Source organism: Lonchura striata, chromosome 4, assembly GCF_046129695.1.
Source record: "Lonchura striata isolate bLonStr1 chromosome 4, bLonStr1.mat, whole genome shotgun sequence".
Taxonomy (NCBI): Eukaryota; Metazoa; Chordata; class Aves; order Passeriformes; family Estrildidae; genus Lonchura; species Lonchura striata.
The window spans coordinates 62,476,266-62,493,841 of record NC_134606.1 but is presented as its reverse complement, the minus strand read 5'-3'; the positions used below and the strand labels follow the sequence as shown (position 1 = coordinate 62,493,841).

Here is a 17,576-nt window from a genome sequence, read left to right as displayed (position 1 = left end):
TGACGCGGCGGCGGCCCCGCCCGCCCGGCGCTCCCGGCTGCCGCGCCCGGGGCTGCGGGGAGCGCAGCTGTCGGAGCTCGCCCGGGCAGCCCCGGCCCGCGGCCGCCCTCACGGAGCGATCCCGGATCCCGGATCCCGCCCGGCGCTTCCCGGCCCGCGCCCGCCCTCCCGCGCGTCAAACGCCGGCCGTCACGCGGGCGTTGTAATGTACCGAAACAGCGCGCACCGCCTCGCTGTGCTCGCTCTGCCGCGACCGCCCAGCCCCGCTCCCGCCCGCCGGCGCCGGCTCCGTGCCCGCGCTCTCCCCGACCCCCTCGGCGACGGCAGCCACGGCGCTGTCCCATTCCCGCCGCCGTCACCCGCGGCGTCCGCCTCGGCGGGGGGATGCGGGGCGGGAGCGGCCGGAGCCGGCGGGGGGGCCGCAGCCGCGCGCAGCCGAGCGGACGGGCGGGCGGCAGCGCGGGGCTGCGCGCCTATTAGGAGGTGCGTGGTAGCGATGGCGGCGGTGGGTGAGCCTTTCCCCGTCAGCGGATCCGGCTGGCCCTGCCGGCGGGCGGTGGGGCCGCGCCCCGCCCCGCGCCCGCAGCAGCCCGGAGCGGCCGAGCGGCGCCGGGCCGAGCCGGGCAGCGCCATGGGGCTGCTGGAGCGGCTGCGGAAGGAGTGGTTCATCCTCGGCATCGTGCTGGTCATCGCTGTGGCGCGGCTGGAGCCCGGCGTCGGCGTCAAAGGCGGTGAGTGCGGGCGCTGCGCCCCGGAGCCCGGGAGCGCCGCCAGCCCCGGGACTCCGCCAACTCCCGGCGGCCGCGCCCCGTCCCGCCCGTGCGGGGTCCCTGCCCTCCATCGGCTCCTCTGCCTCCCTGCTTCCAGCCGCTGCTCCTCAGCAACCCGGGAGCTGTTCCCGAGCGTGCTCCCGTGTTTGCTCGGCGCTGTGCCAGCGGCTGGAGGAGCGCCCTGCTCTGTTGGGATTAGGAGTGATGGAAGCCAAGTGGTGACTGGCTCTGAACGTGCTCCCGTTCAACTAAGTCATAACTTCCAGAGCTGTGGGCACCAAGTCCCGGCAGCTCAGGTATGGATTTCTGCCGCCTGCGAGCTTCCCCGGAGGTGTACTGTGGTAAACTCACAGGAGCTGGGTTTTGGCCAGAGCTTTTCTTTCGCTTTACAGTAGAACACTTGTATTTTACAGTTTTGGATTTGTCTTGGTCTCGTTGTTGTTCCTTCTTATTTCCTCATGGAAGGGGGAGCAAAACAGGGAAAATGCTCCGGTGGAAAGTGGTGGCACACGGGGCAAAGCAGAGCTGTCTTTTGCTGAGCAGGGAGGGCTCCCGGAACAAGGGCTGATGAAATGTCCAATGTTATTTAAACATAAACAATGTAACTTAAAGTATAAACGCAGGGGGTGTATCCTCGTCAGTTCCCATTGGAACTTCAGCTCCAGACATTCATAGATTCCAAGAACAAATTAAATGTTGTATTTCTTCTTCCTAGTTGTTCTCTGATGGTTTGAGAAAAGGAATGCAAAACACTTCAAAAGAGATCCTCTAGCAGGTCCATGTTATGTGAGAGGAGGAAGAATCTGTCTGTGCTTTTATAGGCAAAGGGTTTTTTTTTTTTTTTATTTTTTTTTCTTCTTAACAGAGCTGAAGTTTGAGGCTAGACAGCTTCTCACTGAGGAGCCAAACTTTCCCCACCTCTTAGGTTCTGGGAAAAAAAGAAAGTGATTTAAGAAATATGGCTCTGAACACATGCTATGGCAACTAAGGCTCCGGTACTTCATGGAGTTCAGGGTAGGCAAAATTCCTGCTGTGCAAGGATCCCTTCTAACATCGCTGTGCTGTTCTGCATGGGTGAATAGAACCACGTGGAGCTTCTTGCAGGATCCGTGCTGTGTTTTCCGCAGACCTTAGAGACTGACTTGAAATTGATAGTATCAGGTGTTTTGTCCCTTTCTGCTTTGAGTGCCGTGCTAATTGTTAGCAGCCGCGTGGGAGGTCCTTTTAACTAGAATAGGAGGTAATTGTTCCTCAGCTCACTTCCTGCATGGAAGCACTGTGATGGAGCACTTCATTAAATTATCGTGCTGCAAAGAGATGTCAAGCTTTGACACTGTATTGTTCCTGGGATAACTTGCTTGAAAAATCTTGGAAACATTGATTGAAAATAGTGAGCACATGGTCCTCATAGTGGTATTCCCTCCTCTGAAACTATGGGATCTCAGTACTCTAAGGAAGAAAAATATTTCTTTTTAAAAGAAGAAGGAGGTGAGGGGTTTGAAGTATCAATACATGAAAAAACCTTAGTTTGTCATCTTCCAGCTGACAAAGCCATGCATGGTAATTTACAGGGCTTTTGTGAATGGTATGGATGGTCCAGCATCCATACCCATGGAAGATTGTGCCATAAATAACAAAGATTTGTGTTGTTGTCACCTTCATGACATAAGCCAAGCCATTTTTGTGTGTTTTCCTATTTGATAAATGAGCCCATTTAGTTCCTTTGTGAGAAGAATTTTTCTGTTGTGACCAGAGTTCCCTGTGCTCCTCGAGTGTGTGGTTGCTCTGGTGGTAGAGGCTTCTCCTGGGAGAAGGAGTTCCAGTAGCCCAGTAAAAAAATCATAAACCAGAAAAAACTGAGTCCTGGAAGAACCCCTGTTTTAGCCAGATTAACTCTCTGCCTGTCTGCTGTATGTGCATGTACATAGATACTCTAATCTTCAAAAGGATTAGAAAAAAGGAGGTAATCATGTCTGTAACATATAGTTTTCTGTAGAGCTATGTATTTATATAATCTTCTGGGGTTTTTTCCCCCCCCCGCCATCTCTTCAGTTAACATGCCATAATTTTGCAACTAGTCATGTCTTTGTTGCAACTGTAACTCTTGCATTTCCTGTCTTATTTTTACCTTCAACTTCATATATGTAGCTTGCTTGGGATTTTTTCTTGTTGTGTTAGTTTTTTGGTTTTTTTTGGGGTTTTTTTGTGTTTGGCACACACAGTTTTAGTGTCTTGTCAACAGAGTTCTCTCTGAGAATAGGATTTGAGTTGAAATGACTTGAGATGCTTTTTTGACTTGTACAATCAAGTCCCTCTTATTTAAGGACCATTGGCCTTACTCCAGTGTGACCATCAATACATCATTCATCTGGGGGAGCAGAAAGGTTCCTCTCTTTGCAGTGGTGAGTCAAGGCTGGCTTGTTTGCTGCTGCACTTTTGCTCCTGACAACTTAGGGTCACTTGTAGAGTGAGGATATTACTTTGGTCCTAAGTAGACTGCTAATATTTTCTTTCTAACATAATATCTGGTTGAATGCTCATGAAAAATGAGCACGTGCATTTTATGCCTGGTGGCCTCTGAAGGCAAAGTGTATTAAGAGTATTTGTCATTTTTATAGGAGTGTAAAAAAGACTATATTTTAATCTCCCTGAAAAATGTATATAAATATATACAAATGTAAGCCTTCAATACAGAGGAACCCTTCGTGGTGCAGGCGTCTGCCCTTGCTGATCTCACTGCAGTTGTGTCTGAAATGTGTAATTGTGGGGCTGGAATGAGCCATTTTGAACTGTATTCTGTTGTGAGTGGAATAACACAGAATTGTATTGCTCTGAGGAAATCATTGCAAGATGTGATTTGGGATCTTCTGTGCAGGCAGCCAGACAGGTGTGTGTGTTGTAGGGAAAAAGTGAGAGGCAGCTGTGTGAGGGATGCCAGTGGCCCTGTGAAGGTACCAGGTAATATTTTTATTGGAGTGCATGGTTTGAGTTTGTTGATGCTGTAGGGATAGTCTGATGGCAGAACTGTGAAAAGCCCCCATTTTCAAGTTTCCAGAATTTACTTGTGAGTTCTCAGTGGCCTCTACTCATGGAAGTCAAATTTATATGATGACATAACTCACTCTACACTCTCTGGTTTACTTTTATTTTAAAATGAATAGCATGCTTTCTGTAACTTGATAGAAATGCAATTCTTTTTATTACAGACTTTACTGTTAGATTTTCTCCAGGTATTTTTTAAGTATTCTCATTTACTCTGATATAGTATATGCATATCATTATCCCTTTGACTGTAGTTCACTTTGTTCTCTATGTTTGTATTTTTTAGGACCCTTGAAACCTGAAATTACAATAACTTACATTGCTGTTTCAGCTATATTCTTTAACAGTGGACTCTCCTTAAAAACTGAGGTACTGTACTGTTTCATTGCTTCATTCCTGTTATGCTATAAAAAAATTTTGTGTTCCTTTTGATCAGATTTGAATGTAATTGGAATGGTGGTGGTGCTGGGAGGATGGCTATCAAGAGAAGATAAATGTTAGATGTTTAAGGAATAACCCTCCTTGATTTCAGAAAGTGCTTCACAAAGTGATGAAGATGATGAAAAGGATAGTGTGAATAAATGTCACCCATCCACAGAGGGTGGGTGGTTTGTCTCTGCACAGCTTTAACTAAATGGATGTGATGAGCACGATTTGGAGACTGGATCTCCACCCTGGTTGTGTCCCAAACTCAAATCAGGGTGAGATGCAGCTGTTCACTGCTGGATTGATGGAACCGAAGACCTGGTGGATTTAAGTTACCTTTTTTGGTAGGGCCGGGGCAGCAGCTAGGATTAGCACAAAAGGGTTCCTATGCAAATACAATGTCAATATACAAGGGCAAAGTCTTGGCAATCTTTTCCCATAGGATTTTGTTGTGGACAGGTGGATTTGAGGTACCTGCACTCTGGTGCATATCACAGGCACTGAGATTTGTTTAAAATTCTGTGTCACATGTTATTCAGAGAGGAACAGTCTGGGATTCAGAGGAGATGAAGGGGCATGTAAAGGAATAGTGGAGAAAGGAGATGATGGCTATTTGCCAAGAGAAGGAGCAACCAGAGTTGAAATGAAACACTGCATATCTCTGCCAGTCTAGTTTTCCGATTCCTTTGTGCTGTTGACTAACAGGGGATGCTATTCATAAATTGCATGATACTAATGCCTGAAAGAATCATCACAATTTTGTCCAGTTATCTCTTGGTGGACTGGGATTTGAGTGAACATTCAACAACAAAACGTCTCTCCACCTGAATAATGGTTATAGTGGTGAACTTTCATCTTTTCAACTTCAATGGAAATAAGCTGTGGAGGCTTCTCTTCCACAGAGAAGAGAACTCAAAATACAAACCTGAGTAGTATTAATAGAGTGGAGTTTTCCTCTTTTAAGTTTAGGAATATTTGCATGCAGACAAAAAAAAAAAAAGTAAAATTTCTTTGCTTTTCACTAGTTTGTATCCTTGAGACCTTGTATTATTTGCAAAGCAGCTGTGAGAAATCAGCAGCATTGTCAAAGTCCTGATGAGGTTCTCCATGTACTTTGCATATAACTTCTTCCAGTTAAGGTGATGCGACTGACAGGTTTCTGGGCAATGTGTCATGTCTTACTTTGAACTTACGTAACTTTTTTCCATCTATGGTATTAAAAGCAGTATACTGATGTAAATGAAGCTTTTACAGGAGCTGATGTTTATGTCCAAGTAGCTGATCTCATGTTGTTTTGGGAGCAGCAGTTAGGGCTAGTGCTGTTATTCAGCTTCATGAAGAAACATGAAGAACCTTTCCTGAATTTCTGCCATGGGGGTAAAAGTCAGAAGAAGAAAAGAATTTCTCACATTGTAGCTTGTGCTCTTACTTTCTAAAGTGTATGTTAAAAACAATCCTTATATGTCTTAGGTGGCCAGGTCATGTTTTTATTAAAATACTTTGAGGCATGTTTTAGTTGTTTAAGGCACAACCTAAAGTTAGTATTATTACTCAGTAGGCCTTTTATTGGATTGCAAAGTATATGGTCTTTGCTTTTGACTTTGTTCTTGACCTGTGTATCAGCTGTTCTACCTTAGACAATGTATTAGTTAGATGGAAACTAGTGTTTGGTATGCTTTATGACAGGATGGAGAGTTTGTGAGTGTTTACAGAGGCCTTCTGATAAATCTGACAGAATTATAAATAATTGATACTCTTTTAGTGTTACACTTCTGGTTTAATTTGCTGTATAAGTGCATGCTCAAAAAAATTTGCTAGTGTGTTCAGAAAGCATTTTATAGAATAATTGGCAACGTTCAAGGGGAGGCTGTCTTTGCATGGTGTTGTTACACTTTCAGAACCAGAGGTGACAAAGGTCCTCTTACATTTGTAGAAATACTCAGTGTTCTCTGACAAGAACATTTCATTCCACCTTAATATAATGCTATTTCAGTTTGCAGTGACTGGAAAGCTTGCTCTTTTAAAGCAAATACCTCCCACAGGGCCCCAGAAATTAAATCACATACTTGAGTTATCCATTTCAACGAGGAATTTGGCAAGCCACTGAGAACACTGTTTACTCTGTGTGGGTATTTACTCACAGGAGTCCAGCTGTGACTATCGGAAGAGTGGCTGGATGGCAACAGGGACCCACACCAGCCAGGGAGAGGCTGGATAGGCTCCCTAAAGGATGTGAAATACTGGGGAAGACAGGGTAACATGTTCTGTCTGATGTGCAGAAACAGAGTCATAACTAGCAGCTTCCAGCAACTTTTTTGAGGTGGCAGATGTATTTCTTGGATAAGCCCTTGTAAATTGTTTAAGAGGTTGAGGCTGCCTCAGCGTTTATGCTGTGATCATCCAGTCTAAGGCATACTATTATAATGATAACTATTCTAAATTACTATTCCTATTCTGAAAGGTAATCACTGGAAACATTTTCAAGATTAGTAATTTAGATCTGCAAAGATTTGTTCCATCAATACATTTAGTAGGTTGGCTGTGTTGTATCATCTTCTGGAAGTTACAACAAGGCTTTCTTTCTGTCTTGGGTTTTGTTTTGGAAGTATCACAGAGTCTTCTTAAAACCCTCTGGTTTTGAGGCATTTTCCAATTGTGAAAATACGAAATTAGTAGGATACTTCTGTATGTGAGATATAGATAGGTATGTTTAATGCATCTGGAGTGTCAGCTGGAGAATCCCAGCGAATTTGATTTTGAATAAGAGTGCCATCAGTTCTTTTGCATTGTTTACTTGAGAAGAGTGTGAGTTACTGTGAGACAAAGGAAGAGGAATTTTTATTCTCAGTCTGAGAGATTTGAATGAGTTGAAATGTGCAAGGCTCTTTCCTTGTACTCAAAAACCTGTGTAGAAGGTCCTTGAAATGTCTGAAAAGGCAGAAACAGAGAGACACAGAGCTAGCTGAAGAGTTTTTTTCTTTAAGGGTACTTGATCACCTCTCTGGAGTGCTCTTACACTATTTAAAATTAAATTTTTCTTTGTTGTTTTCTGAGTCTCCAGTGTGCTTTAGACTTTATTTCTCGGAAATTTATGGCTCAACAGTTTTTAGCTTGTTATGGTCTTGGTATTCTTTCTTTGTTACTCTTCATCAGCCGTATTTCTTTTTCCTATAAATTTCCTATTGATATAATAAATAATCAAAGTCTGCTCCTTTGCTTTTAGGAAAAAAAATAGCAAACATAAAAAAAACCCCAACACCACAAATGAATGGTTGGTAATACAAACATCTATAAATATAGGGGTTTTTTTTAACAGTATAAATGAGTATCGCCATTTGTGGCTCTCTTTAGACAGAGGAACCTGAAATCATGTATTCACTACAAGTTTTCACCCCCCTTGATGTCAAAAGTCCGTAAACAGCCATCAGTGCAGTTAACACAGGTTTTGAAGCTGTGACAAAGTGCTAAGGCTGCCTGCTGAAAAGCTGCTGTTCTGAGTCTACACTATTATTGAAGTAGTGGACAATTCTTGTGGAAAGATGCCCAGGAGCAGACAGCTTTTATGTTGGCTGGATGTACTTCATTATTAAAGCAGAGATCTGATGATCCCTAAAGGTGACTTTTTGACATGCACTCTTTTTGTATTATAAAACTGATCCTAGTTTTAAAAGCACAAACGTGATCTTACTTTAGCTGTTATGACTGCAACTTCCTCTCTTCTTTTTCTTTTGCAGGAGCTGACAAGTGCTTTGATGCATGTGAAACTACACCTTTTTGTCCAGATTTTTACACTTGTGTTCTTCCCAACAGCAATATGGGTCTTTCTTCAGCTGTTATCAATCACACCTATAAATGAATGGCTTTTAAAAGGGTATGTTTAAGTATAATGGACTAAAATATATTTGTAGCTGTTTTCTTAAAGGGATGCTTATCCTGGAACTGGTGCTTTGTGGTATTGTGAACAGATTTTGCTGGTTGTTTTTTGTACTTCAGGACTCTGCTATTGAAAACAAAGTACATGCCCAAGATTATCCCTTCAGGAACCTGGTCTCATTTTCAGAAAGTCTGGACAGTCTTATGTGTAGGGAGGTTGCAACAGGTTAGCTTTCTTTTTCACAAAACACAGCTGAAGGGATGTGTTGGGTGTCAAGGAAGGTGAGGAAGAAAGAAAAGGAATACTGAAGGAAAAACATAAATCACTGAATAAATACTGTATATGCCACATTCTGGCCTGCTGTTTTTAAGTAGTTTTCATTGAGCATTTCTTACATGGATTTAGTATCTGTTTCCAGGCAAATTATGGGGGAAAAGAGCAAAGTTTTTTTAAGTCAAGAACTTTGTAATGAGCAGAAACTAAGTTAACATGAAAACAGTGTGTTTTAAACCTTGAGTGTACACTGCCTATGTGCAAAGCTACATTGATGGTGTGCTAGGGATAGATGCCATGTTAAAAAACAAAAAAGTTAAAAGGTGTTTTTTGGAATGGGAGTCAATACTTGGTGCCATGCAGGTATACTGGAATGTTTGAATGTAAAAATTGATTATTTCAGAAAACTAGTGAAAGAATCCCCATTGTTTCTTACTGCTTGGTGAAACATTGCTTGGGGAGTTCTTTGTCTTAAAAGTTTAATGAAAAAGCTGCTCATGTTTATGTTTCTACAAGGCCTAAACATAAAGGAGCATTTAATTTTGTTTGTAAGAGGCTTCTCCTGTTGCTCCATAAAGTGTGAATTGATCCAAATGATAGTGAAAAGGTGACATTGAGACAACATCAAGGAAATGTTAACACTTAACACCTTTTGCTTAACAGTATCAGTAAATCAAGGAAATAACAAAATTGCTATATGATGTTCATTTGTATTTAGCTATTTTTAGTAAAGGGTATTCTTTAAAATAAAATAATTGTGAAGTTTTTTGTCACCTAAGAGAAATACGTGATTTTCCACAGTAGCCAAAATTCCTTTCTAATCCATGGAGTTCCAGTTTCTGAAGTGCAAAGTGAAAGAGATTATTGTGGAGTTTTTGGTTCCATGAAGCATGTCGCATTCCTTCTTTCCCATTAATCTTATACCACTTTGATTCTTAGTACTAAAGTGACATGATCTATTGCATGAACAAGTATAATTGTATGTATATGCATGTACAGCTGTAAAACTCTTCATAAAACTTGGGATGTATTTATTTTTGTAAAGAAAATAAATACTTGTGCATGTATCTTCCTAAATATGAAGCCTAAACTAGGCTCATTTGTCATGAGAGCATGTGTGTGTCTTACTAGTGAGCTGCTGTACTTCTGTATGCTTCAAGCTGACTTTCAAGCACTAGTTCCTTGAGTACTGCTTCTGATTTGGCAATTTTATCTTTTAGTGCAGTAACTTTGTTGTATTGGGGCTTCATTGAAAGAATGTTCAGATTGAGGAGTTTAATTGAGGTGGTTTGTTTTTTTGTTTTTTTTTTTTTTTTTTTGAGAGTGCTTTCTTGAGAAATACTGCTGTTCAGGACACACTCAGAGCAGCAGCCACTGCACTGGGAGCTGTACAGTGTGATGCAGGTGCAGAGGATACTGAGCTCTGTCCTAATTCTAGAATAACACATTTCAAAGCAGGTCCCTGTGCATGTGTGAGGAGGTGATGTGAAGGACTGTGCTGTGGCAGTTCTGTGTAAACAAAAGTTCACTCTAATCCCCCACAGCTGTAGTTTTTATTCTCTTAGAAATGCTACAGTACCTAAGGAAAACAGGGAGGGAAGAAGACAGGTTTGGGCAAAGTTACTTCCTTATCACACATTTGGTACAGCATGTGGGGGAGGCTGGTTGATAGCCCTCAAAAAGGCCTGGAAAAACAGGCATGTGCTCTGCATGCAGCACCCTTTGGCAGGGTGGCTCCCCTGGGCACTGCAGTTCTTCCCTGCTCCCTACACAAGGTAATGCCTGAAGGGCACAGCACACAGAACCTTTTCCATCTTGCATCAGAATGCATGGTAGATTCTCCCATCCTCCCTAATGGTCTGTTTTGCTGCAAGTGTTATTTGAGCAGCAGATTTGGGTAGTACCAGCTTTTCACCTGTGTTTCTACAGCTGAGTGGGATTGTTTTCTTTCCCCCCTCTCTGTCTGGGATGATATTAGGAAGTTTGTTGCTTTGCAATTTTTTTGAAATTTATAAAATAGAGGAGAAACTGACATCCTCCCAGGCATCTTCTAAGTTTTTTTTTTTGTTAGCTGGCCAGGTTTTGCATTGACAACATCTATTTGAAAAGGAGCACGACGCAGGTTATTAATTTATGCACAGATTCACCTCTTCTCCACTTTTATCATTTAGAGCATTTAGAGCACAGGTGGTAAGGCACGAGATGCAAAGATTGCGTATAAGATATGACTTTGGAGCTTTCACATCTCTAAAACATGTGACTTCAGACTCTGCTGCTCAGTTGTCTGTAGTGGTATCAGCAGAACAGCAAGTGTCTGAATCCCTGATTTTAGTACTCACAGCATGGCCTGATGCAGTGGAGTATATGAGTTGGTTGGTTGTTATCTCTAGTAGTCTGTTTGCCATTAGAGGAATCTGTTTATATATTGGTAGAATTGTGTAGTGATACAAATAGAAAAAAGTTTGCAGGTGCATGTTTCAATACACTCAAGAGTGTGTCCTTTTAATGTGTACCAGGTTTTTTAGATTAATACTGCTTGATAGGGATTTTTATTTTTAATCTCAAATGTAGTATTTTAATTTGAGAGGGTTAACAGAGACTGTATGATTAAGTCTTTCCCTTATAGTATGGAAAATCCCTGCCAGCTGAGATGAATGCCTTTGCACACATTTTGTACCTCTCTGGATAACTCTGAATTTCATCCACTCCTTATTAGAGCAGGTGAGAAGTTTGAGGAGCTGGCTGCCACATAGGAGAGATAACAGTATCACAGTGTAGGAGACAGACATCGGAATTGCCATGTGGTTGTCTTCTGTATATTTTCCTATATGTTTCCAAACTTTCCTGTACAGTTTCTTTTTCCTTTATTTATTTTCTTTTCAGTGTGAGCTTATTTTGCCGTGTGCTGACAACTCTCTGCTACCATAGCTTATTTCACTGTAAGCTGAAGGTGCTCTGTGCTTCCAAGGTGGTGCTTAGCACCTTGTGGTTGGATATATATAATGCTTACATTGGTTGCCTCTTTCCTTTCCCACAGTGTCTGTAGCTGACAAAGGTAATGCTGTCATTGTCACTTATCTGTTTCTTCTCTTTAAGCTTTTTGTATATTTGCAGAATATCAATTGTACTGCAATGTGCACCCTGGTGCCTGGATTTAATACTTCTGTTTGCTGCAGCTTTTTGACACTGTCTTTCTTGGGGGTTCTACTGACAGGGTTATGAATGCAAAGTAGTTCACAACTAGTAATTGATCTGAATTAGAATCTCAAGCTCCACTACTTGAAATCATATGTAGATTCCACACTTTTGGGGATTTTGAAATCTATTTTATTCCATGAATTACTGTTCCTTCCAAGTCAGCACAGTTTTTCTTCAGAAGCCCTATTTTACTTGGCCTCAGATTTAATGGTAATTTATTGTGGTGTGATTTTGTGGACTGTCTTTGAAAACAAAGGAAAGTTCGCCACTTTTTTCTTACTTTGCAACAGCATTTACTGTGCACTTCAATAACTTTGCTGCACAAACAGTGCTAAAATGACAATAATAATAGGTATCTTGGATTTCTAAAGTGTAAGAGAAAGCTGTTGATGCTTTGATGGCAGTCAGGTGATTTTATCTGGAAGTCTGTGATAGATCTAGAGACCTTTGTGAATGAGAGCTACAGTACTACAGATGGGGAAGTGGAGTCACAGAGAGGTTAAGTGTTTGTGCTTTTTGCATGGTGACGTGACTCTTCACTGTGCTGACTGGTGAGAGATGGCATAGAAATGCTGCCAGCAGGAGTGCTCTTCCTGGTGCAGGGCTGTAACTGATTGGAAACTGATTGCACTGCACAGGTAATAAGACTTTCTACTTTCTGCTATTTGGTCTTTTAAGGCAGCAGGTTGCTTAGTGTTTGCTTCCTGAAAGGAATGTAACATTCTTTTTTTTTGTTTTCAGCTTGCAGACAGTGGGCTGCATGCCACCTCCTGTGTCTTCTGCTGTAATTTTGACCAAAGCTGTTGGTGGGAATGAGGTGAGTTTGAATTTTGGCTTTTTTAAGCAGGCATTCAAACAAGTATTTATTGATGATGAACTCAAGTGGCAAAGCACAGACAGAAATGTGACACTGCTGTGGTTTGTAAAGCATTCTGGAATTAGGGATTGGGTGTTGACTTGCTGTCAAACAAGGAAAACGGTGATATGTTACGTGCTGGCATTGGTAAAACTAAAAGAAACTCACTTTTCTGAGGTGATACCAAGGTTTCTGATAGAAATTAGTGTTGGGAGATTTCTGGTGGTTGCTGCACTGGAAGTCCTAATCCTATAATGTCCCTGTGCTGTGTTGTAGTTATTGCACAGACCAATAGATTTGCAGTGAAGTCATACCCTTGCAGAGATTCAGTATTAAAAGGTCCTGTAGTTGGAATTTCTCAAGCTTGAAGCTGCAAATGATCAAGTGACATGGCAATACAAACATGGATTTAAATCTTATATTGTTATTTGAGACTGCATGAAGTGAAAATTCAAGGAAGGTGGAGTTCTCTAACAGTGATGCAATACAAACTTCTCAACAGATAGGAAATGCTGGGATAGAAGTTGTTGGTGCAAACTCAGCTTGGTCATGATAAATTTCTGCCTTAAAATGTCATATTCTGGTGTAATTTCAGACTCTTTCTTTATCCACAAAGCACCTGCTGTTTTCAGGAAATCCAGATAAATGACATTTAGGAAATTAATCCAGCTGTGCTAATTAATGAGCTTGTTTCCTTCAGATTTGCCTCCTCATAGCTGCTGAAGGTGGAGGAGACCTGGTAGGTGAAGAAAGGAGAGAATTAACATTGACAGATGGGATTTACACCCAGAGGTGTTGGATGCTATTCTGAAGAGTTAAAGGCAAATCTTAATTCATCCATAGAACCCCTGTGTGAGGTTGGGTGGTTCACTTCAACCACATGTTTTAAATATGGCCATTAGTTGTGAACTTCTCATTTTCTGAGTTCAGGCTCTTGGGACCGATTAATGTCAGCTTTGAAAACACATGATAGCACTGAAAGAGATTGAAGTTGTACTTTGTACTGACAAAGTGCTGTTTAATTGCTTTATCCTCTGAAGAGGGACCCAAAGTATTTCAAGTCAACCATCTCTAATCATGGGCAATCCTGATGCACATCACTGTCTGCCAGTTAGCTACCTTGAAAAAAGAACCATAAAATTGTCTGATGGAGGTGCTGGGGAGTAGTTACTATAAGGAAATAATTCACGTGCCTAATAGTGATCAACAGAGAAATGAGAGGTTTTCCAGTTATGATTTTACATGTAGGTGCTGTAAATTACAGCAAGATGCCACATAGTGAACAGTGAGGATTAATTGAGTGAATGCATAAGATTGGTTAGTTGAAAGCCATATAATACAGTGTACAGGAGGGAGAGAGGTACTTTAGTTTCTTGACCATTAGAAAGCACTTTCTTATGGTGGTGTCCTTTGGGGTGGTGAGGGTGTGTGCATTTTATACCTGAAAAATGGCTGCTTTCTATTATGTGATTGTATAAATCACTGACAAGATAAGCTTTAAACTTCTGATTTTTCTGTGCCAAATTGGTGTTAGAGGAATGTAAAATTGCATACCTTGTAGTAAATTTTACAGATAGTTGTTGACAGCAGAGAGGGTGAATCAAGAATTGAGTCTTGGGAATTGAGAGTTCTTAGGCTCTAAGAGCGTCTGTAAAGGAAACACTCCCTATAAACACGCTCAGTGTAGACAAAGAGTATGGCAAAGTTATTACCAAACTTCACCTGTTGACTTGTTTCCAATGCATACATATCTTTGGAATTTGATGTTTCTTTGTTGTTCAGACTAATTTGTCTTCTGAAGAGTACCAAATCACATCCCTTGTGCTAGGGGAGGAAAACAGTCTTGCATCTCCCCTTGCCAGACTTCAGCTGAGCTGTTACTGATGTATTTCTATAAGCAGAACACTGCATTTTTTCCCATTTCAGTTTGAATCCACTCTGATATATGAAGAATTTAAACGTGGGAGTCAGTTGGAAGTACAAATGGTTATACTGTGAGAGCATTTGTTCATAATAATGCTTTTTAAACTGCTTTTTGCATCAACAAATGTATATCCTTACCTAGAGAAATTGATTTGTCTGAGGATGTTTCTACACTGCGTAATAGAATATGAAGATAAATGAGCTTACTCAGGACTATAGCAAGGAAGCTCCATGTGAAGTAATTAGTCTGAGAAGTGTCCTGCTGCTGTAGAGTACAGGCACACCCTCACTAACTGCTCTGAAGACTTCTTTGAATGTCTTGAAACACGGCACTTAAGAGCTGTGGTGGTTTGCCTGTGTTATGAGAGTGTTGAGGGGTTTAGGTTTCTTTGTCTAAGTAAAAATGACTGTCAATTGTCAGTTTGGACTTGGGGTATTCTCAAAGAAATATCAGGCCCTGTGTCATGGTAGAAGTAGTATCCCTGGGGCTGGGGAAACATGGTCTCTATTTTTAGCTCTCTCATCAACCTTTTGGGTAAAACAGAGTCCTACTGTGTCTCTGGGGTTGGCTGTGATGCATAATAGCACACTTGTGTTTGAAGATCAGTGCTGAAAAATCTGGCATAGGATCTATATTTTATTGGCCTGGCACAGAGTAATTAAATATTTGGTCAAGTGCTTTGAAAGTGACTTGCATCATTAGAGGCTACTTGGGTGGTGAATTTTGTTGCATATTAATTGGAAAATTTGGTTGTGAGATGATAAAAGGGAGACTTCCTTCTCTGTTTCTCCTTCACTCTGATTCTCCATCATTGCTCCTGTGATCTTTTCCTGTTACTTTCATTAACCCTGCAAGCAACTTTCTAAACCAGCCTAGTCCTAGCTTTTGTCACAAGTGCACTTAGTTCATTAGCAAAGCCAGTTTCAAGTATTGAGCGTTAGTTTGATACATATGAAGGCCTATATGAACAAGAAATGTTTCATATGTTGAGTGGTGAAAAATGAGGAGGGATCACCATAAGAATGAAAATCCAATTTTTAATTTGTTGATATTTTCTCAATTACTTAGTTGTTTCTGTTAATCAGTCTCGTGTTTTGTGTAGAGGACAGTCCATGAAGTTAAAAAGATTAGAATGAAAACCAGAAGGCCTCACATTTGTTCTTCGCTCTTGTGCTGTGAAGGGTCAGGATTTTAATGGTGTAGCACACTGACAGCGCTGAAGGCTTTGTTGTGTCTTTTTTTTTTTAACAAGTCTTGTAGTTTTTCAGTGAAATTATAAAAACAATTTCTTTAAATGTCTGCAATAGAGACAAATAAATATGTCATCAAGGCACTGTTAAGACAAACCTATTAAAAGCTCAGAGACACTCATACAGAACTGCTGTAGAGATGCCAGATATTACTACAAAGTATTCAGACAGCAAATGTCATACTCTCCTTAAGAATCAAAGTAATGAAGAAAGGAGATTGAAAATTAGATCTATAAGTCTATTATCAGTTTGGGAGAAAAAGCAATTTGTGATGACTTTTATGGCAGCTTAATGACATACTTTTGAGAAGTGTAACGTAACAGGCAGGAGCTGTTATGGAATTGTACAGATAAATCGTGGCAGACAGCTCATTTTGTTGAAGAATACTTTGGCTATTTTGCTTTCTCATACACCACACAACCACTGAGGATTTTTTGTTATTGTTCAGTTGAGCTACAGCTTGTACAAAACCTCTTAATCAACGTGCTGCTTTTTTTTTTTTTTGCAACTTTAATGTTGCTATGCCCTTTTGTAAAACAAGGTGTTGCACATGCAAGACAAGATTTTGAAATATAAAATAGGGTACAATGAAGAAAGCCAAAAAGGTGTTAATGAAATAAGGTATAATGTAAAGAAATAGTTCTATTATTGATTTTTAGATTTGTTTTTTGAAGCAAATGTAGAACATAAAACTGAGTACAAATTTGCAAGGTCCACAGCTAACCTTTCTGGGAAAGAATCAAGGGAGAGCAGCAACATTTACCAGCAAATCATATACAATAGTTTTAAATGCTATTTTGAAAAACATAGCAAATGAATAGTTTCCGAGAAATGAAGACTGGAAAATTCCTTTGTCTGTCTCTGTGTTTTTGGGTTTTTTTTTACTAGAAATAAAGAAAAAGTGAACTCTAACACTACTGTAAAGTCACAGGAAAAATATTGATTTCTCTAAAAATATCTGAAGTTCTTTGAACTGTGTATACATGTACATTAACCTTTTAGAAAACAAAATAAAATGAATAAAAAGAAGTACAAGCTCTAATGGTTTGTGATTCATACACTGACTGATGCACCACTGTACCGTGACTTTTACTCTTGGAAGGTAACACATGACCATTATGAAATAAAAAAAATTTAAGATCTTCAAATAAACTGTTATTATGTTTAGTTATCTTCTATAATATAGTTTTTCCTCTCTAAATATAAGTCAGTAGTGTTGTCTAAAATTTGATTTACAGATTACACTTAAAATATTCACATGTTCAGCCTTTGTTTATGAAAGGGTAAGTAGTTTAATTATACTGTTTTTAAACATGATACTGTAAAAGGAAAAGAAATACCATTATTTTTTTCCTTTCCTAAGTAGTAAATTTTGTCTGCCTACACAGATTAAACAATTCTAAATGAAAATTAAATAATTCTACTGTTAGATACTACACTGAATTCACTCGGAAGTATGAGAGTGTTGGAGGACGAATTTAGGTAAGATATCTGTACTTCACATGTACAAATATAAAGAACTGTGTCAACATAAGCTTTGTATGTACATAGGAGGTGTTGTGCTGTTAGTCACCCACTCTATTCTAGTATTACAGTCTATTTTTTAATGTATCCTAAGAGTTTTCTTTTATTGTTGCTGTGCTTTGAGCAGATGGTTTTTATTGAACTATTTATTGATGCTTAGGGTTTTTTCCTTCCCTGAGTGGTGAGTGCATTTTATATCCATCAATGCATAGGAGGAGCCCAAATTATTACTTACAATATGAATTTCATCACTGTAATGTGTCCCAGTCATGCAGCTCCATTAGCAATCTCTAGAGTTCCTCATATCTTCTCAAGTCTTCCATAACCCAAAGCAATTGGGAGTCTTTGGCGTTTTTTCCTTTCCTCACTGATCTCCTTTTGTTTATCAATAGTAGTTATAATACAAACCCACTAGTCAAACTGCTGAGAGGGAAGGGGA

General features: G+C 40.4%; 1 protein-coding gene across 4 annotated transcripts in view; it reads left to right on the top strand.

Moving 5' to 3' along the window:
- The first annotated feature begins 576 nt into the window (after positions 1-576).
- Positions 577-17,576, top strand: part of SLC10A7 (solute carrier family 10 member 7) — a 137,881-nt gene continuing 120,881 nt past the window's right edge. For 3 of the 4 annotated variants that reach the window (XM_021549314.2, XM_077783012.1, XM_077783011.1), the window contains exons 1-4: positions 577-731; positions 4,099-4,181; positions 7,973-8,109; positions 12,325-12,400. In XM_021549314.2, the coding sequence (XP_021404989.2) occupies positions 632-731; positions 4,099-4,181; positions 7,973-8,109; positions 12,325-12,400 (396 nt within the window). In that variant the 5' untranslated portion in view covers positions 577-631. Of the gene's footprint in view, positions 732-4,098; positions 4,182-7,972; positions 8,110-11,422; positions 11,441-12,324; positions 12,403-17,576 lie in introns of those variants that run through there. The other variant, XM_021549315.1, reaches the window with a different exon arrangement.